The following is a 19973-nucleotide window of genomic DNA, read 5'->3' on the forward strand; positions in this document are numbered from 1 at the left end:
TATTCCTGACACAAGCCAGGATACTGTTGGCCTTCTTGGCAACCTGGGCACACTGCTGGCTCCTGTTCAGGTGAGCATCAACCAGCAATCCCAGATCCTTTTCCTCTGCACAGCTCTTCAACCACTCTGCCCCTAGCCTGTAGCACTGCATGGGGTTGTTGTGCCCCAAGTGCAGGACCCGGCACTTAGCCATGTTGAACCTCATCCCATTGGCCTCTGCCCATTGACCCATCCTGTCCAGGTCCCTCCGCAGGACCTTCCAACCCTCTGGCAGATCAACACTTCCCCCCAGCTTGGTGCTGTCTGCAACAAAACATCATCGATCATCAGCAACAAGCATGCAGGAAGAGGAACCAAACAGCAAAAATACGTTATTAATAATACTCCAATGAAATTACAGCTTGAATTCAGCCATAACCATTCCAATTACAAATAAACTCTGATTTTCTCTCCTTAACATATCTAAAAGGCTGGAAGTTTATTGCTGTCATATTTGTTCTTGGACTTTGATAAATATGTGCATAATTAAAAGCATTACAAAAATCAGCATTTTTACTTAACAAAATTAGATTGCTACGCATTCATTAAAGCCTCCCTGTGGACGGGCCAGCTTAGTCTCTGCCAACCATGTGCGTCTCCTTGGGCCTGTCGATACGGAAGAGAAGCTCCGCAGGCAAGAAATACCCGCAGTACTGCACGCTGTCCGGCGTGGTGTCGTTGTGGTAGTGCCCTCCTTCCCCGTGGGCGCTGAAGCAGTGCGTGTGCTCTGTGCGCAAGTCGAAACCCTGTCAGTAGAGAAAAGCCTGTGAGCACACTTTCCTGGAATCAGTATTTTAAAGTACTTGTATAATCTCGCATTTGTATTTCCACAGATCTCAAAGGATGCTACAGCCATTAAGCAATGAAAACTTGCAAGGTGCTTGTGAAACTAACAGTAAGAAAAACTAAGAGGAGCTATATGAGTCCGTACCACAGGACAGAAAAGAATTTAGAAACCCTGCGAGCCCCCAGCTTTTGGTGTTAATCTCCAAGAGATTTCATTTTTTCTTTTCTAATTTGGGATTAAATCAGACTCATCAAGGAAGCCCTACTGGAAATCAGAACCACTCTGCACTGAATACCATAGAAACATGTAATAAAGGGACAATCTCTCCTCCAACTCTGAGGGCCAGCTTGGATGAAAACAGGAAGAATAGCAAATAAAATAACAACTAGCATCCTCGCCAGTGACTTCACCCCTATCAATTTTATATATCCAGAGGACACTGATGAGTAAATGCTATGGCATCTGAATGCAAGAAACAGAACAATTCATTAACACAGGATTAAAGCTGTCTTCCACTGTTATCTCTGTGATGGCATTCACTCATTTCCAAAAACACAGCCCCAGCTGAGTGCTGTTGTGCTTCCAATGGATACTGATAAGAATATTCCAGCTGCATCCACTACACAGCTCGTACTGATTCAGAACAGAGCAGCTGTTGACAGCTGTTTTCCAAGTACTCAGCATTAGATTCTGGGAAGATGCACACAATTTAGTCTTAAGCCAAAAGCTGCTAAATAAAGACACAATAAAGTCACACCACTGAGCATATTCAAGCCTACAGCTTGTCTCATTTCACTCTGGAAATTTTTACTTATATTATTTACTACTGCATTGTTATTTTAAAAAGTCAATTTCGTCTATGGCTTCCTGGTTACCTCTGAACACAGTCTTCCTAATGGTGAGCATCTAAATGGCTTTTGAAACCTGATTACTTTTTATCCTGAATAGTTTGTTGTTGATTTTAGTGCTTGTGCAAGATGCTAGGTATCTTTCTAACATGAGGAATTGCAGGCTTTAATTTGCATCAGCAACTGAGACACGTTGTACACATTTTGACACAGCATTGGCAAGAGACTTCTAAAAGTGAGCTACAAGAACACGTGGCTGATCAAGCTTCTGTGCTCTCGACATTCCTCCTGCTGTGCCTAGCTGTAAATGCAAACCGTGCTGTTAGGTTTGCAATGCAAACACTTGCACACTTGGAATTGGAACAGAACCATTAACCTCAATCCACTATGAACACTCACTACATTCCCAAACTGATTGACTAAGTGTAAAATTCCAACCAATGACAGAAGTGAGAAGCTTGTATTTCATCACACCCCCTCTGGACGCATTTAACACAATACATACAAACTCCTATGTAAAAAATCATATCCAAGACAAAATCCATCACAAGCCTTAGTTTGCACTTAGAAATGAGGAAGAGACTCACTGGATCCCTGGAAACGATTACTGGCTGACAAACCAGCGGAGCCTTCATTTCAAAGAATTTGAGCCAGTTATTCACATCCTCATCAGTGTTCAGAGGACAGGCAGAAAATTCTGGAGGCTACAGCAAAAACAAAAGCTTTAAGTGAGATGAAGTTACTTATACCAAGACGCTTTTTCTCCAGAAACTTTCCTTCACCTTTCCCCATGCCACTATTCTGTTCAAATTACAGAAGCTCACCCATTACCGTGTTTCTGCCAGAAACAAAAATGGTCAGAATATTACTTCTTTCATTGCAGATGCTTAGTGGGAAAGTGAGGATTCTCCTCCTAGTGCATTTTAGAAACTCAACTAGTTTTGTTTTGTTTTTTCAATGTTTATTTCTTTCTGTAAGGATCATCTCAGTGCCTGTATTTCATTTTATTTCACTTCACAACAGTTGTACAGTTCCTTCTTCAGTTGCTCATGGATTTCAAAAGAAAAGATCACAGTATTAAGGCCAAGTAATACAGCATCATTAGTTATGGGATGTCAGTTTTGTACTATCAGCTTCTTAGTTTAATACACTGCTTATCCTAACAGTTTACACATAAATTTAAAAATACAAAGAAGAAGTCAGGGCAATGAGAGGTTACACCTGGATTTATATTTCTGTTTTCAGAAGAATGAAGAAAGTGATATGAATTGAGAGCAACTTACCATAACGTGAATCTTTGCTTTCCCCTTCTGAATGACAAATGTACCACCCATCCCAACTGGCTTTTCTCCATAGTGTTTCTCTAAAATTTGTCTCAGACAAGAGACAAAATTAAGCTCCCCAGTTCTTCCATTGGCTTTCACTTCAATGACCTGGACAGTAAAGATATTTCATCACTCCTACCTTCCAGCAACAGCCTGCAACAGTCTGTGAAAGCTGCTCTGAAACTCTCCCACACTCATAACCCAAGATTTCTGTTTCACAGCATGGCTTTCCCCACAGCTGTTGCTCCATGTCCTTTCAGTACCTGATCGACTTTATTCAACACTAACTTGGTGAAGGGTACTGGGCCACAAGTCATTTACCCACACGTGAAACAACGGTATAAGCAATACCCTTCTATCCACCAGCTGGCTTCAGCTCTTAGAAGCTCTTAATTGAAAAGATTGCTCAGTTTCCGTGCAGTAAACTGCTTTTTTTGGCTGCTCTGCCAACACTGCTTTATGCTAGCTGTGCTGGGGGCAACACACCTACAAAAATAAGTGCACAGAAATGATTTACGCAAGTCAGACATTGTACAGCGATAACCTTAAGTCACTGCATGTTTAGACTGGATTTGGATGGATGCTTTATAAGGGAAAAGTTTTACTAAACTATTACTTATTCCTCAAAAATTCAAACGCTTCTCTGTCTCCACCAATTTTTGTCCTTGCTCACCAACAGCTGTTTCTTACATTTGGATATTTCTTTCATAGAATTGATTCTTTACTATTATCATAGAAAACTGATTTAAAAACATTGAAACATGGATTTCCTTTCAGCCACAAAGCTCTGCAAGCAAAGTCACCTTGGATCCAAGTACGCACCTTACCAGGTTGGCCCTCACTGGCATAAAGGTTGGCCAACAGCCCAAACTCGCAGTCAGTGTATTTACTGCTGTACTTCTCGAGCAGGCACCCTTTATCTGCAGGATTTATCTGAGCGATGTAGCTTCCATTTACAGCAGGCTTTTTATCGCTTTGAGCTTGAACAATAGGGATAAGCTGAGAAAAATAACATGCAATAAGTCAAAATAAGTTAATAAGAACATGAAAGAGTCAGTCGAATGTAAATTTAAGCATTGGACCATGATCCCAAGAAATAATCCCCTTCACATCACATGCCCTTCTTCTCTGAGGACTCTGACTAACTAAAAGCCTCCACAGGCAGCAGTTTTTGTCTCCTGCCCCTCTTGCAGGTAAACATTTTGTATGTGGAAACTTTAAAATGTAGAATGGTAAAGCACTTACTGAAGAAGGCAAAAGGCAGGAGGCATTTCAAAGTTATTTACATGTAACTTGGACAGACGTCTAAATCTTGTCATTAAAACCACTGGTCGGGCTTTTGTCAATAAGTTTCAAGAAAATCATGTTTCCTGTGTGCTTCAAATCAATCACATGCTTTCTGGAGAATTGCAAGTTAAAAATCAATTTGTATTATATCAATAGTGTGCACCTCATTAGATGGCTCCCATCTAATTCCTTCTAATGTAGTTTATGTGCTTTTGACAGGAAATGTGTACATTAAAGGATCACTTTGGGAAACACCGAGCATGATACCATTCTACTATTTTGATACTTCCACAAATTCACTGAGAACTGTCACACTTTTTGTTACTGACCTCAGCATTGACACCAAGAATTCTAGATGAAGCGGCTCCAGCTCCAAGAATGAAGGCTCCAGGTAGCTCTATGTCCTTTGCAACCGTATTGAGATCATAAACCTGCAAGAGACACAAACCTTTGATTGTGGTGTTCTGTTGTGATCTGGAGTTATCATTCTGTTGTTCACTGTAACCTCTGGATGCATTTCATTCACAACACCTCATTGGTATTTTGGATAATTAGGATAAATACAGTTCCCAAGTCTGAACAACACAACATTTAGTACTGACAGATTGGGTACATCCCTGCTCATTTTCTGAAAGAGAGGGTCTGCCTGTATGTTCCCCTGCCATTTTACCCAAAACTGAATTACTGTTTCTACTGAAAATTGTATTTGTATAAAATAAAAAGAAATCCCATGGAAGAGAATATCACATAGAGACAGATACGGCCGGGTATCAGGCAGGAGGCATGGTATTCTTGGAAAAGAACAGTAACGTGAATCTGGTGTTGGCTTGAAAATGCAAATGCAGCCAGTTTTTACAAAGAAGCACGGCTGTGAGTTGAAATCACCGACTTCAACAAGCCATATATAAACATGCAGACAAGGCCCTTGTTTCGTATTTCTTTCCATGGCTCCTGTCACAAATTGTTTGCTTTCAATACTATCTGGTATTTGAAGGCAGGAGAAGATGAACTGCCAGATACTAGACAGCGTATGAGATCTTTGCTAAGATCTGTAAGATTTCCTGATATGGTCTGTGCATCAGAATCAGTTTAACAGAACACTGAAAACTAACGCCCTTTCACAAGTGGAATCTTACAGTATCCATTACTGCTTGGTTTTGTTTTTATTTCAACAAGATATTCCTTTTCTATTAAAAAATTATTTAAACCCCACATCTACAGAAAAATACTCACTTTTTCTTTCTGTACGACGGGTATGAGGTAAGGAACACCTCCCACATCTGCTATTCTAGGCTTTCCACAGATTCCTGGAAGAATACAGCCAGTTAGCTCGGTAAAATGTTTTCTGTGAAATACTTAAGTAAGCACACAGTCTAATGCAAAGAACTGGTTCCTCAAACTTCTTTAGAAAGTCAGACTCAAATTTAGAAGGGATGCATCACCTTCTCAAGTTGCTTCATTACCTACATTAATGTCAAAGTGAACTCAGGTGAGTAGCACGGATGACATGAGGCATCTGTCTTCTAGACAGCTAAGGTCAAAGACAATGAATCCCTCTCAAAATAAGACAGTTTCTTTCATTTAACAGACATACATAGCAGGAATTTACAACAAATGGAAGCGCAGCTCCTTAGGTTCAGATAGTGACTGGCATGGATCAAAAACATTTCTCCAGCTGGAAGGTAACTTCATTTCAAAACCTTTTGAGTCTAATAAATAAAGACAACGAAATAAGTGTATATTGCTATCATAGGTAAAGAAAGAAAATGACAACAAGTGCTTGAAAGATTTGTCCTTGTTTGTACATCAAGTAGGAAGCAAATCCAAGAGTAAAATGTAGCTTTCCTCCCACGCATATTCTGTACCTGAAAAATGACCTGAGCTCTCCTAACATCTCTAGAAGATCAAAACCAAGTACAATCAGGTAGCAAGAACTGCAGAAGGAAGACAGGAATGCTAGGTTACCTTTAACAGGAAAGTTGAAAGGTTCCTGAGTCAGATCCGGACAGTCTATAACAGAGACTTGAGCATCAGCAAAGTTTTCTTTAAGGCCTTTCTGCAAAACTGTAATAAAAAAGTAATGACAAAGTTATTGGCAATGAAACATTGCCGAGGGGTTAATTAACAGCACAAAATATTTTTAGGCTTTATTTCAGCAAGATACTTTAAGTAAATCTATTTTAAATCTACTGATTTAAATGTTAGCGCCTATAAGTGCATTGTTTCTCAAGCCAGAACTTTGCATAAGATCAGGAGTTTGTTCAGAGAATTATTAGTTACCACATTAATTATGAATTTTACAAAGCTTTTAATTGACATACCGTAGCTGTGAAGTAACATGGATAACCTTAAACTACACTCAGCAGTGTTTTTGCTTCACAAGGGCAGGAAATTATGATCACAGTCAAGTATGATATGAAAGCAAAGAAGGAAGTAAGTTTTAGCTGACAAGGCAATGACTTTTTGAAACACATGAACTAGACTGTTTGCAATTGCTTGATTATAATCTCCAGACATAGTCTGGAAGTGTCTGCTCTTACAGGATATTGCCTGTCATGTTTCCATTCATGTGAAGATTATCTGGCAAGATTTTTTGGGGGAAGGGGAGGTGTCATTTGTTTTAAAGAACAGCATATAAAAAACAGTGTTTTTCTTTACATCCTAGTGTGCTAACAGCAAGAACATTCTGCCTGTATTAGCTATGGAGAAGATATGATAAAAGCTTTAAAGTAAGTTTGAAAAGCACATTTTAAGTTTGTAATAAGTTATACTCTCTGCATGACTTACCTCCAGCAAGCTCCTCCAGGCTTGGAACGTGAAAAGCAAACCTTTCAACTTTGGCCATTTCCTAATTGTTACTGATTTCTTCAGGTAAGAAATATATTATCACACACTGTAGAAGTGACTGATCTGTCAACAAGGGCAACGGTTTAGTGTTTAAAACAGTCTGTTTTCAATATGTAACTTATTTTTCAAATTCATGCAAGAATACATAGACAACAGTAGAACTGCAATTATATCTTCAAGGGAAAGACTAACAGCTTCGAGGTTACTGTTAATTTTCTTATGTGCTTTGGAAGAAGGCATATTTTGTTTTGAAAGAAAACTGGGCTTTTCTAAAGCATGCTAGTTGCCTCCCCAGGTCTTCCCTACGTTAATGTTTACTCTTTCAAGCATTGGTTACTGCGGACTTTCAACCTTGGCTGTGACATGGTCTCCACTTGCTTATGGGCACGTGCTTCCCTTTCCAGAGGGAAGCAGGCTAGCAGCACATCTCAAAACAGAAAACAGCAGCAGCAAGTTCTACCGTACTGGGCTCTGTACCCATACAGAGCCCATAACAAAAAGTTCTGTTTGGAACATAAGTGTAATAGTCCATTTTGAAATGAGCTATATTTCAGTTAGCCTTGCTTGCAACAGCAAAGACAGCTGCTAGGGCAAACCACGAGCTCTGGGCACAGACATATGATTATACGCTATCTATAATTCAGCCACAGCAATCATTAACTCCTTAGGCACGTGTTTGCTGCACACAACAGAAAAAGAAAATGGGCCCCACTCATCTAGATCTCAGGCTTTGTGGGAAAAAGCCAAAAAATCAAACTATATTCCCAGATCTCACAGAGCTCTTGTTAGAAAGGACTATGACGTGAGCTACCTGCTAATGTATACTTTCAGCTTCTAGCAAAAATAAATTCATAGCTTTTACAATTGAAAACAATATTAAAAAAAAAAAAAAAAGCCACAACTGTCCTTACACAACTGTCCACTTGAGTCTGCACTGCTGTTGCAAGCAGTAGAGAAAGGAAGAAAGAAAACTGTGTATAGTAATTTTTGTCTTAGTTGGTCTTATCCATCTCCAGGAGTGACCCTCTCTGTTCTTTGGCTTGTGGAAGAGAAGGCACCAGACTGGATTTTGTGCCTCTGGTAGAAGCCTACCAACAGATGGATTGAATCCAACTCCAGGACTTTAAGTTTGCACTGAACACAAGAAAGGGAGTAATTAAATCAGATAACGAGTGAAGATGGCTTTGGCAGCATTGTTTTAACTCATCCTCATCCCCTCGAGAACCTTTTGTCACGTCCAGAAGGAAGCTGTGCGAGAACTCAAGATACCAGTTGGAAAAATCATGAAATAGATTGAGAAGACAAGCTAGACCTGGAACTGTGCAAAGGACTGTGGCAAGACTTGGACACAGTTCAATCAGGTAGGCTCAAATGTAACACCCAGACCATCACCTGCTGTTTAGAGGACAGTAGTCAGCTCACCAGTCACTAAACAGAAAAACTAGATAAAGCTCAGTGTCCCATAAAAAACACCATCTGATCGCTATGTAGTAGTCGACCTGGAAGCAAGCAAAAAGAGAAGTAGATCAGTTAGTCACCAGCCTAAGGACAGCATTTGCAGGGAGTTTGTGTGGTGTGGGTGAGGGAGAACAGGGAAGGAGACAACAGGCAATTAAATCCATTGTAGGGGGACGCCAGTGTGGAGTTAGTACAGAAGGCTTTCGAAGCAGTGTTGATGTGTCACGGACAGAAATGCTAAAGGAACAGTAAGATTATTAGGAAGAGGTCTGGAATGGTGCAGTAAGAACTGAGACAAGCACGTAAAAAAGACTTTTTAGTTTTTCTTTTCAAGCAATAAAACAACATCTGAGATTTGGTAAGGGCAAGGAGAATGCAGATAAATAGGAAGCATGTTCATGGGGTGGGGAGTGCCTGGTATCAAAACCTGGATTAAAACTAATTTGAAAGACAGAAACTTGAAAGGAAAAGTTACAGGTAGGCTACAAATGTTATGGGAGATGGGAAGTGAAGTCTCAGGGAAACTTTGAAGATGACAGCCAGTAAGAAAAGAGAGCCAGAGAAGACACCAAGCAAAGCAGAACATCTTTGGATGTGTCTGCAAAAGTCGTGTTCCTCGGCTGAGGGCTGCGGGGACAGCTGGAGGGACGGGACCGGGAGAGGAGCGATGAGGAGGGACGAGACCGGGATCCCTGAGGGACCATCAGGCGGAGGCGAGGAAACGCGGCGGAGAGAGAGGAAACAGCAAAGCTGCCGCTGAGGTCGGCAGGGGAAGAAAGAAGGGGTTGTTGAGGCTGGGCAGCTGAGGGAAGGAGGCGGGAAAGCAGCAGCACGGCTCCGCTCCCTGCCCGCCCAGTACACAGCGAGCCCGCGGTTACCGCCAGGAGCCGCAGAGCCAAACCTGCGCGACCGGCGCCTCTCCACAGTCCCACAGCGAGCGGGGAAAGCCCGGCAGCTGCGCCCGTGTCAGGCTGGACTACGAGATGGGACCGGGCTGGCTCCCTGTGAGACACCGGGAGAGTGTCGGGCCCCAACCACCGCCTCCCGGGGAGTCCCTCCCCCGACTGGGCTGCATGGAGGCGGCACCGCCACCCCCTCCATGACGCCTCCAAGCCCGGCCCTCCCAACCTCCATTCATGCCTCCTTCTTCCCCTCCCTCCTCCCCAGCTCCTCTCGCGAGAGCCGGCCGCTATTTAGTCCCCGGGGCGGCCATTTCGAGTCTTTTGCGGCGCCGAAGCGTGAGGTGAGCGGGGTGGGGGGGAGCGCGGCACCCGCCGCCATTTGGCGGGCGAGGCGCCCGGCTGAGGGGAGGCTGAGGCGATGGCCGCTCCCTCCTGCTCGCCCAGCGCTTGCAGCCAGGAGTCCGTGTGAGGAGCGAGCTTAGGGAAGGGGCAAGCCTGGGGAAGAGGCCGGGGATCGCCTTGAGGAGCGGGCAGGGCGGCGACGAGCTTCCCCTCAGGGCTGCCGGGGCGCCCCTGGACTGTGGTAAGGGCGGGTGGCCGCGCTCCCTCCTGCCACAAAATGTCCGCCCCGGGGCCGGGCGGCGGGCTGGGCACCTTTCGGCAGTCTTTTGGCTCTCCTGAGGGAAAGGATCCGTGAATGTGTAACAAGTGGGTTGTTGTTCTTTTTTAGGGAGCTGCGTGGCATGCCGGCTGGTGAGAGAGAAGAAGGAGAAGCTGGTGCTTAGCTCCTAACCGTAAGTATTCTCTGCGGTCGAGTAGGAAAAGCTGACGCTGTTGCATGTGCTCTTATTCTGGAGTTTGCATTGTTCAGGCCTTGTACGGATGGCCACAAGCAGGAGAGCAGCCATATGGCTGCTCTGGCACCAAATGAGGCACGTTAGGCCTTCTGCTGCTTCTGGAACTGCATTGGGGTGAGCGTCAGCTCCGCTGTACCCCTACACCTGCATTTAGTGCAGGTTTATAAATAAATCACTTCAGTTTGGAAAAAAAAAAAAAAAACATGCAAGGAAGTAAATTCTACCTTGAATGGTTACATGATACAAAAACTCTTTTCCAAATAGAAACACAGATATAAAATGTGCAAACTAAAAGAGATTGCTGGGTTGCATCATCAGCCTCACTCGTCCAGAGACTTGGCTCCAATCACAAGGGTGAGGAAGAACTTACCTGAAGAGGGAACACGGTGCCCTAAAGCAGAACTTAAAAAAAATAGCTGAGCTTGTAAAGAGCAAAGCTTCTGAAAGAGTTAAACAATGACTAAGCATGCACAAAGATGGAAAGAGGAAAAGTGCATAGTGATGAAGACTGAGCCTTAATCAAAAAGACCCCAGAGTGCGACTACCAGAGTACTGCGCATGTGAGAGTAGGAGAGGCAATATGATTAGTTTTGAGAAACCATTAATGTTAAATACTTAGCTTTCTTGGAAGTTGTGTGAATATGTATAGCTCTAAACTATAAATAAGTACTCGTGCTTGGGTGTGTGTGTTTTGTTGAATTATCCCCCGTGTACCCAGTGCTGTTAATAAAGAATATCTGCTTTTTTAATTCTCTGGAATGAGTCTTGGAAAGTTACAGTACCTTTTTGCGTTTCATCTGGCACCAAAGGAAGGGCATATTTGGCCCCTCGGCTGCTTCTGAAACTCCATTATAGGGCGAGTTTCGATTCTGCTGTACTCTCTAAACATCTGCGTTTAGTGCAGGTTGATAAATAAATGACTTCAATTTTGGAAAAAAAATAAGGTGCAAGGAAGAAGGTTCTACCTTGAACAGTTACATGATGCAAAAACTAATTCCCAAATGTAGGCTGTTTAAAACTTACTTGATGTGCAGTGATACTGATAGATCTCTTGGCCTGAATAATACTGATATTAGCATGGAAGGAACCTTCTACTATATGTCCTGCCTCGTGAGGAATTCTGTATTATATGTTCTGCTTAGTTAAGCACTAATAAAATTAAGGGAAGTGGAGGAAGGGTCACAACATAAGAAAGAAATGAAAGAGCATGCATAACTCAGCTGGCACATCAGCAAAACAACACTATTTATGGAAGAAAGAGTGAAAAACAGGATCGGGGTTAATCAACAAAGATGAAGAGGCCGCAACAACCACCATGACCACTGCTTCAGTTGATTGAGTCTGTGCAGATGGAAGGAATATAAATATATAATTTCAGTAAACCAATAGTAATATGTATGACTTCTTCAAGAAATATAACAAATATGTAAGCCTTATGATTATAATTTTTTTTGTCAGTGTTGAGAAGGCAAATGTACTTAGGCAGAACAATCCATGCGTGTCTCCAGTGCTGCAGCTTTGATAGTAAAGAATGCCTACTTCCTAAGATTTCAAAATAGGTCTTAGAGTTTTATTTGCTGCTTTTATGATAACTACAGCTGCAATAGATTTATGGTATTTGTCACATTTGTTCTGATAATAACTTGTAGCTATGGAAAAAGCATGTAAAAATTCCCAAGATAGAGAACTAGAGGTTAGTAAATGACTCTAGGCTGTTACGCAGTGAGGGCAGGTTCCTCTGCTGTGTGTTCCAGTCTATTTTGTATAGATTTATGCAGCTCAAGGGGTGGACTGTATTGCAGATTCATCTAAAAATTAACTTTCTTTTGGGGCTAGTTTCCACTTTTGTTGCTAATCAGTAAACAAAATGTTGACAGATAAAGGAGGAGGCCTTAAAGAACAGGGAAATAGCATTGTTTCTCATGCCAACAGTCCTGGATACTATGACTTAGAACTGTAGCATCCTTTAAAGTTAAGCTGCAGGCTTACATGCATGTGTCCATATACAGGAGAACTTCATGTCAAAGTTTGCTCACAAATTGCTTTTAGTTAACCCTATGAAATGGAGCTTGGAAGGTTTGTCTGGTTAACACAGGATTTTCTTTGATTTCTTGAATGCTCATTGATCTTAGGACAGATTGAAACATGACTGATACAGATGAATCCCAGGCTTCTGGTTCTGATTACCCTGATGCCCAAGATCTAATATGCACTCAACAGAAAGAAACGTGCACGTTAAATGAGCATGCAACAAATAAACAAAGAAAACGTTCACGATCAAGGCAGAAGGGTGCCACTCCTGAGGAGTCTTCAGTTGAGGTCATCCTGGACAGCAGTGATTCAGAAATGTGAGTTTTTATTGCTAGTTTGAGAACTTCTCATGTACAAAACCTGCATGATACATCATAAATGTACATGTTCTGTTGAAAGTAAATGTCTTCTCTGGTGACCTTTCTGCTTCTAGTGGGAGTGAGCACCCCACCAAGTGCTCCACTGCACCTTCAAAGCAAAAAAGGAGATCACAACCTTCAAGGCAACAGGAGGAAGCTGTTGTAACGGTGCCTGATGATGAAAGTTCAGATTCTTCTCCGTCTCCTCTGAGTCCAGTGAAGCTACCTGAACCCTCCAAAGAGAAGAAATCAAAGCTTAATTTGAAAGCCATTTTTGCCTATCACTTCAGGGGAAGGAAGTTTAAAACTGCTGCACACAAAAATTTTCGGAGTACATCAAGGAAGAGGAAGACTGAGATGGAGACGGAGACAAAGACTAAGACAAGGCATGAGCGCACATACATGCCTACTGGGAGGCCACCACTGACGGCCTCACCACAAGAGCAAAAGAAAAGGCTTCTACATCGGGGTTTTCAATTCCCTTTTGTTGAAAAACATTATGGGACGAAACACATCCCCTTAAAGATGGTTCTTGACTATGAGGTAAGTTCTGTTTTACTGGAGTAATGTTTTAATTTTGAATTTATTTTAAAAACAGGGAATGTAAATTGGCCGTTTCCTGCTTCTTCCTGATGTGCTACATACAATGAAACAAACCTGGTTTTATTTTTGTCAGGCAGGACGCTTGCTGTTTTCTGTTCAATATCTTAAAGAAAAGCACAGCTGAAATAAGGGTGTCAATTTAATATTGCAATTCAGTTGATACTATATATACTTTATTTCTTTGCTTTACTATAGTGGAATTTTTAAAATCTTGCCTGATTTTTTTTTTTTTCTTTAGCAAGCAGCTACAAAGGGATATTTGCAGTACATTGAAATACTCAAATATGAAGAACACCTCAAAAAGGCTTTAAAAAGACTTCAAGCTAGTGAAGACTTAGAAAGAGAATGTCTGGCAGTACGGAAACACAAGTATTTAGATGATGAAGGGCCCATTTCTCCTATCCAGGAGATGAAGTAAGTTCATGTTATATATTTAAGGAGTTAAAATCTTGCTGTTTAGTTCTCAACTAAAACATAAATTTGACTATACTGCATCAATGTTGTTATCTACAAGTAGATGCATGGCTTTTCTTGGTGAAATGAATAGGTACTCATGTGAGTCAGTAATGCACTTGGTGGTTTAACAGTGATGAACTGCTGAGCCACCACTACGGCATGGCAACAGAAAGCTTGTGTGTTACAACAAGGACAGGGAGATCACTCACCAGTTACTGTCGCAGGCAAAACTCAGCGTAGGGAGATTAAGACCAAGTCCCTGGTATTTGTTGCTGAACCTGATGCTGATGAACCAGTATGAAATCAGCCTATGTAAACAGTTCAGATGGGCTCTCTTGCTGTGTCCACCTCCTATTTCTTGCTCCTGTTTCTTGCCTGGGGATGAGGTAGGTGGAACAGAAGGAGGAAAGGGCAAGTTAAAATCACAAATCCAAACCAGAGCACGGTATGGGCTGCTACAAAGAAAGCTACCCCAACCATATCCAGTACACTCTGCTACACCTAGAGCTAAACAATTCAGAGGGAAGTACAGTTGTCTTTAATAGTGTGTGAGTTTGTGACCAAGCTGTGGGTGTATTGAGCTCAAATCTACCCTTTTTGTTCACCTATATCAACATCATGCAATCTAAATGTGATTGACCGAAATCTGTATTTTGGGGAAATACTTACAGTTCTTCTACAGTTATCACAAATAAAGTGGAGCATTTTATGGTATAAAAAGTATTACCTTAGGTCTTTATGATCAAAACAGTTTGTTTACACACAATAAGTAGATCAGAAAGTCAGCAAGCTAACTTGGTGTTGTAAATACACATGGCACCTTAAAACTGGGAGGCTAGAAGATCATGTAAAGGTACAAGGGTATTGTTCATTTTACTTATCACTCAAACTGGTAATTCTTGCATGTTGAAGTATTAGGGTGAGCCTCTGAAGTAGGTCACAGTAATTAGTATGCTCTTTTCTACAGAAGAGCAAAAAAAGGTCTGCAGAACAAATGCAAAGTGGCTCATCGAAACAGGGAATTCCTTACATGAAATTAAGTACTAGAAGAAGAGTTTTGAAGCAAGTTGTCCTTGTGCCACTTGCTGTGGTTTAACCCAGCAGGCAGCTGAGCACCACACAGCTGTTCACTCACCCTCCTCCCTCCCTCCCACTCTGGGATGGGGGAGAGAATCAAAAAGAAATGAAAGCTTGTAGGTTTTGGGTCACCTGTCCTGGGTCTGTCCCTTCCCAGCTCCTGTTGCACCCGCAGCCCACCTGCTGGGGACAGTGTGAGATGCTGAAAATTTAATTTAACAATTAAAATTTAACAATTAAAATTTAATTTAACAATTAAAACATCAGTGTGTTATCGACATTCTTCTCATCCTAAATCCCAAGCACAGCAGCATACCAGCTACTAGAAGGAAAATATTAACTCTACTCTAGCTGAAACCAGGACAATAGGACTAAAACTGTCCCAGCTTTCTGGAAATTTGTCTTGCTGTAAAAACCTGGGGACCATAGTGGAAATTAATTTGTCCTGTCTGCATTGGTACCTGGGATGTAATTCTGTTGCCAGAAACTCCCTTGAGAACAGCCTCCTGTAAAAGCAGTAGTATCTTACCCCCACAAGCTAAAGCACTTCCGTATGCATTATGAGAAGCCAGGCATTGTGGTAGGAAAATAGCACGTGTGTTAGGCTACTGTAAGAGAGTTTGATTCAAATTTTATATGTTTCAGTGACGATAACAGCCTGGGTGCTGATAATCAAGACAACTTTGATGTCAGAGTAGTGGTGAGTAAATATTCCTTAACTTCAAAAACTCTATAACCTTCTGAGGTTAAAGAAGTAGACAATGTCCTTATCAAAGTGAAGTGTCTCAAAATTAGACTTGTGAATATGCTGTCTTTCATTGATTCAGGACAACAGCTGTTTCATTTTAAGCAGCCAAGTTCCCAGTAAGAAGAAATCCAAGACAGAAACGAAACGTGCAAAATCAACAGGAGTGGTGGAAGTAGAAAAGAAAGACCGTGCTGCTGCCAAGTCTGGGCTTCAGCGAGGTTCACGTCAGTGAACAGAAAACTGCTAAATGAGGTGCGGCGGTCACTCTTCAGATACCGTGTTAAGGCCCGCTTGGCTTAAAGTGTTGGTCTGAAGACCCCATTAAGCTATCAACTCAGCAACCTAGGCAGATTGGGTTTTAGGTGAGTATATTGGTTTTATGTGTCTGACTGTTAGGAAACAAGTACAGTTGTTTTGCTAAGTGGTTACCTGTCAGACACCTAACATCCTTGGTGCACTGGCCGGTGATCTGTTTAAATATTAGCTTCTGTGACTTTAATTGTGTAACCAAGGGGTGGGTCATAGAACTGCAGAATTAAGAAATATTCAAAATCTTGTAGTTTAGCAGCAGCAGAGACTAGAAGTGTGTGTTCACGTATATAGGTGTGTTCATGTTATGAAGGGGAACTTAAAGACCCTTTTCATAGCTTTGCAGAGGAAGCTTGAGGTTTCCCTGTTGCAACTTGGTAGCTCTAGGGAGTAAGACTGAGTGACACTTGAGAGGTATTCTTCAGTATCTCAAGGAAATGCAGGCTGTGTTTCAAAACACTTTGAGAGCAGAGCAAAGGTTGAAGACAGAATTGAAGTTTAATGCTAATCTGTGTTCCAGTGGTAAAAAAAACTGAAGTGGTTGGTTAGCTTCAACAAGGCTACTACAAAATGCTGTTGATACATTTGAAAGATGATAATTCTTAAAACTGAAGTTGTCTGTTTCTCAGTGCAGGATAACTCAGAAGTTTAAAGGTTTCTTTAATGAGGTCTTGTGAACATAACTAAGCAGAAGTAGGAATAGGAAGCTCTCTAGGATGATAGTACTTAACAAGTGCTGCCTCAATTCCAAATCTCCTTCCTGAAAGGTGTGTTAGACAGTTGGAAACATGACTAATGAGCATTAAGTGATAACTCTTAGATCACAGGGCTGTCTTGATAGTGGTAGAAATAATGATTAAAAAAAAAGCAACATTTAAAAAGCTTACCTGTAAATCAAGGAGATGTAAATGAGCAATGGGTTCAGCCCCAAATATTCTGTAGTAGCCAAGTTGCTGTCAGCAACAAACTAACAGCTGTTCAGCAGGTAAAAGTTGTTGATGCAGAATGGGGATCGAAAAAAAAAGAAAAAAGGCAAGCTATCTGCTGATTTTACAGGCTGGGGAGATTCACTGCGGGTGCTCAGTACGAAGAGGATTGGTCAAGTTGCATTCCTTATTTGGTGGAGTTAAGGTTTCAAATCCTTGAAGATTTCCCTTGAGGTTTCCCCATTGTAGGGAATAAGACTACAAAAAAGTACTCTTCAGTGGTCCAAAACTCATGACTAAATCTAACTCTTTTAGGCATCTACCTGAGAAATACTCTATGGCTTGGCAGACTCATCCTGGATCTAGGAGTGGGGTTCTTGCTGGGTAAGGCATAGCGAGGTGGTGTGTGGAGGGAGTGCTGCTCATTCTGCAGTTCACATGATGAATTTTTCTGTTCAACTGCTGAGTGACTCAGAAATGAACTAAATTTCAATTCTGATTAGAACTGGATTTGTACACATGAAAAGCAAGCTTGTTACAGCTCTTAAATTGATTGCTGAAACGTAGCTTTTGGCTTCAGGAATCTCACGTTACTTCATATCTAATAGTTCTTATCCCTTTTCTTTTTTTTCCAGTTTATGTTGCTTTGGATAATGAAATACCAGTCAACTGATATAAGAGGTAAGCTGTTACTTGGATTGCAGTTGCTATTTTCTTCGGGTAGCTTTTGCTTCACAAAATGTTTTTGAAAAACAGTTTAGTGTGAAGAAATTAAATTCTCAGGTGAATAAATAAAATTTCACTGCTAAGTGTGAAACCTCAAGAGATAAAGTTCAGAGTAACACTTATCAGTCTAACCAAAATTAGAGCCTGTAGCTTCTGCTTGAGTGGAAAGTAAAATAAATCTGTAGTACCTGCATATTAAAGGCAGGTTTTTTTTTAGAAGTCATTTATGGAAATACTTGATTTGTTTTGGATATTACCTGGAGCCTTCTGTGCTGAGGAAGTTGGAGAGCTACTGTACTCTTAGTCTTCTGGTGGTGCCCTACCAGCAGTTTGTGTAGTGGTGTATCTCATGCAGCTGCAGCTTGTGATTGCTTCCCTCTGGTAAAATCCCATCCTAATGCATGTCCTGTGCAAGAACAGGGGAACATCAGAAGGGAGGTAGGCCTGGACATAGATCTCTAAAGCTGTGAAGCTTCTTTCAAGAAGCTGCTTTCGTGTGTCAAGTTCTCATGCCTTCAGGAAGGCCTAGGAAATAGCATGGAAGAAGAACACTTTGTAGGGTAAATGGACAGGAAAAGATCTGCGAAGTGGGAAGCCAAAAGACGTAGCTGAGCAGGTAGTGAAACCTTCTGAGAGCATTCTTCCTTGTAAGAGGGTAGGAACACAGCATCATCTTCTGGCCTTTGCTGTAGGAAGGGTACTGGACTAGAGAACTTGTGCTGGGTCAAATTGATTTCTATGACAGCATATCTGATTCTGAACTCACTGCCCCAGTTACTGTAGTCCAAATTACACCTGTCTAAAACCAGAAGGCACGATATGGAAGGTGACAGTTGTTCATGGGGTAAGTATATAGGAGACTGAGAAATTGAGCTTGATTTCTGTGTGCTCGTTGAGTATAGTCAAAAAAGAGTGAAAAATAAGGTGAAAGCTGATGCCTTCAGTTTGTTCCAGCACGTGTTCAGTTTTTGTCTGGTGCTGTAGACAAAAACCTGGAACCTAGTGCTTAAAAAAAACCCTTCTTCGCAACCCACAGCTGATGCATGTATTGGTTGTGTTACTTATATGAAGGGACAACATTTGCATTTATTCAAGCAGTATTTCATCTAAATCCTGAATCGGGGGCGGGAATTTTATATTGCCTTTGCAGAAATACAGTCTAGTTGCATTGTTTCCTTCCCAGACTGTGTGGATGAATTCACCGGCTTGGCAGCACTGAGCAGTTTCTACTTTTTGGTGGTTTTTTTTGGACTGTTTGAATTCTTGACAACTGTTGGCTGACCTCAGCGCCCTCCTGTGGAACACATTAGGGAGAGAGGTAAGCTTTGTGTTTCTGCTGAGCTTCAGCATGAGAGAATTAATTTTTTTTCAGAGAAGTATATTGAATACTGCGATAAGTAATCAGCCTGTACACTGTATGGCATGTGTATCCAGCAGTATCTTTTTGATTTGTTCAGAAAGCAGCACTGCAGTGTTTCAGCTGCTGGCATCATATTCTCTAGGCATGGTGAAGCGTTGTTATGCCTCGTTTTTCAGCAAATAGACACAACTCACTGTGTGTCTGAATTGAACAACGTGGCTAGAACAGCAACAGGTTGTGCTTTCCTCACTGTAAAGCTCATTGCAGTGGTGACAATGAGGCCTGTAACAGGCTTAATTAGTGAAACGATTACACAAGCATGGTTCAAATTGTAGCTACAATAAAAGAAAATCCCAAGGATTTGCTTTTGAATTCTGCATCCTGCCTACAGAGGAAGGTTGGCAGCTACAAGGCATGCAGCGCTCCAGTCCTGTAAATGGTTCATGAAAGCATACTTGTAAGCCTTCTTAAGGTGGAGTCTCATACATGTTTTCTTCACATCCCAATACCAGTTCATGTAGGTAACTCCCCTGCTCGCATCTCATGTAGCATTCACATTTCTTTTAAATTTCAAGTAGATTTTGTTGATAGTTTTGTGACAGACTCAGCCATGTCTCTGATCTCAAAAGAAACATTTGATAACAAATCAGAGTACCTGAATCTTGTAATTATTAAAATGTTGAGGGAACTTAGAACTGTTTCTCAGGTTCTGTAACTTACTGTCTTTTCAGGAAGCCCACCCACTAGTCCAGTCTCAAGGAATGTCTTGGTAAGTTGGTTGGATACCAAATTCTAATGACTATTGATTAGTGCAAATTAGCTGTTTTACTTCAAACCCTTGAACTGATACATTGCTGTTTTTTCTTACTGGGAAGATGCAGTGTTACTGCATCAGATACTCACCTTCCTCCAGACTTGAGTATTGTAAGGTAATTGTTGTGATGATTGGCAAAATGTTCAACTGCTCTGAAGAGAGTGAGTGAGAATAGCCTTTCTGAACAAACAGTTAAGTTTATTCTGCATGGCCA

The 19973-nt window shown here is 41.6% G+C and overlaps 2 protein-coding genes, 1 long non-coding RNA gene and 4 other non-coding genes across 8 annotated transcripts; 6 read left to right on the top strand and 1 right to left on the bottom strand.

Moving 5' to 3' along the window:
- Positions 1–348: 348 nt before the first annotated feature.
- On the bottom strand, positions 349–7202 carry C1H11orf54 (chromosome 1 C11orf54 homolog). Its single transcript, XM_035328770.1, has 8 exons — positions 7074–7202; positions 6252–6350; positions 5520–5593; positions 4616–4717; positions 3822–3998; positions 2958–3107; positions 2262–2378; positions 349–785 (listed from the first exon to the last, which is right to left on the bottom strand). Exons 1-8 carry the CDS (start codon positions 7129–7131, stop codon positions 612–614), a joined length of 951 nt encoding a protein of 316 aa, XP_035184661.1. The 5' UTR covers positions 7132–7202; the 3' UTR covers positions 349–611.
- LOC118168426 lies at positions 7060–8639 on the top strand. Its single transcript, XR_004751558.1, has 3 exons — positions 7060–7198; positions 7584–7586; positions 8559–8639. It is a non-coding gene; the product is annotated as an uncharacterized LOC118168426 (long non-coding RNA).
- Positions 8640–9816: 1177 nt separating this feature from the next.
- TAF1D (TATA-box binding protein associated factor, RNA polymerase I subunit D) lies at positions 9817–18888 on the top strand. Of its 2 annotated transcripts, XM_035328750.1 has the most exons (9): positions 10224–10287; positions 12483–12698; positions 12815–13283; positions 13582–13757; positions 15522–15576; positions 15704–15986; positions 17175–17243; positions 17495–17540; positions 18769–18888. In XM_035328750.1, the coding sequence occupies exons 2-6, from the start codon at positions 12496–12498 to the stop codon at positions 15854–15856; spliced, it is 1056 nt and encodes a 351-aa protein (XP_035184641.1). In that variant the 5' UTR covers positions 10224–10287; positions 12483–12495; the 3' UTR covers positions 15857–15986; positions 17175–17243; positions 17495–17540; positions 18769–18888. The 2 variants fall into 2 exon arrangements, with proteins under 2 accessions (XP_035184651.1, XP_035184641.1); XM_035328760.1 differs by lacking the exons at positions 17175–17243; positions 17495–17540; positions 18769–18888 and adding an exon at positions 9817–9834 and having other exon boundaries at positions 15730–15799.
- On the top strand, positions 17292–17363 carry LOC118161019. Its single transcript, XR_004747831.1, has one exon. It is a non-coding gene; the product is annotated as a small nucleolar RNA SNORD5 (small nucleolar RNA).
- Positions 18538–18663, top strand: LOC118161011. Its single transcript, XR_004747823.1, has one exon. It is a non-coding gene; the product is annotated as a small nucleolar RNA SNORA40 (small nucleolar RNA).
- A 218-nt stretch (positions 18889–19106) lies between the features above and the next one.
- On the top strand, positions 19107–19238 carry LOC118161005. Its single transcript, XR_004747817.1, has one exon. It is a non-coding gene; the product is annotated as a small nucleolar RNA SNORA1 (small nucleolar RNA).
- A 638-nt stretch (positions 19239–19876) lies between these two features.
- Positions 19877–19949, top strand: LOC118161002. The gene has a single exon (XR_004747814.1). It is a non-coding gene; the product is annotated as a small nucleolar RNA Z40 (small nucleolar RNA).
- The last annotated feature ends 24 nt before the right edge of the window (positions 19950–19973 follow it).

The sequence above is a fragment of the Oxyura jamaicensis genome, chromosome 1 (genome assembly GCF_011077185.1).
Source record: "Oxyura jamaicensis isolate SHBP4307 breed ruddy duck chromosome 1, BPBGC_Ojam_1.0, whole genome shotgun sequence".
In the NCBI taxonomy this organism is placed as follows: domain Eukaryota; kingdom Metazoa; phylum Chordata; class Aves; order Anseriformes; family Anatidae; genus Oxyura; species Oxyura jamaicensis.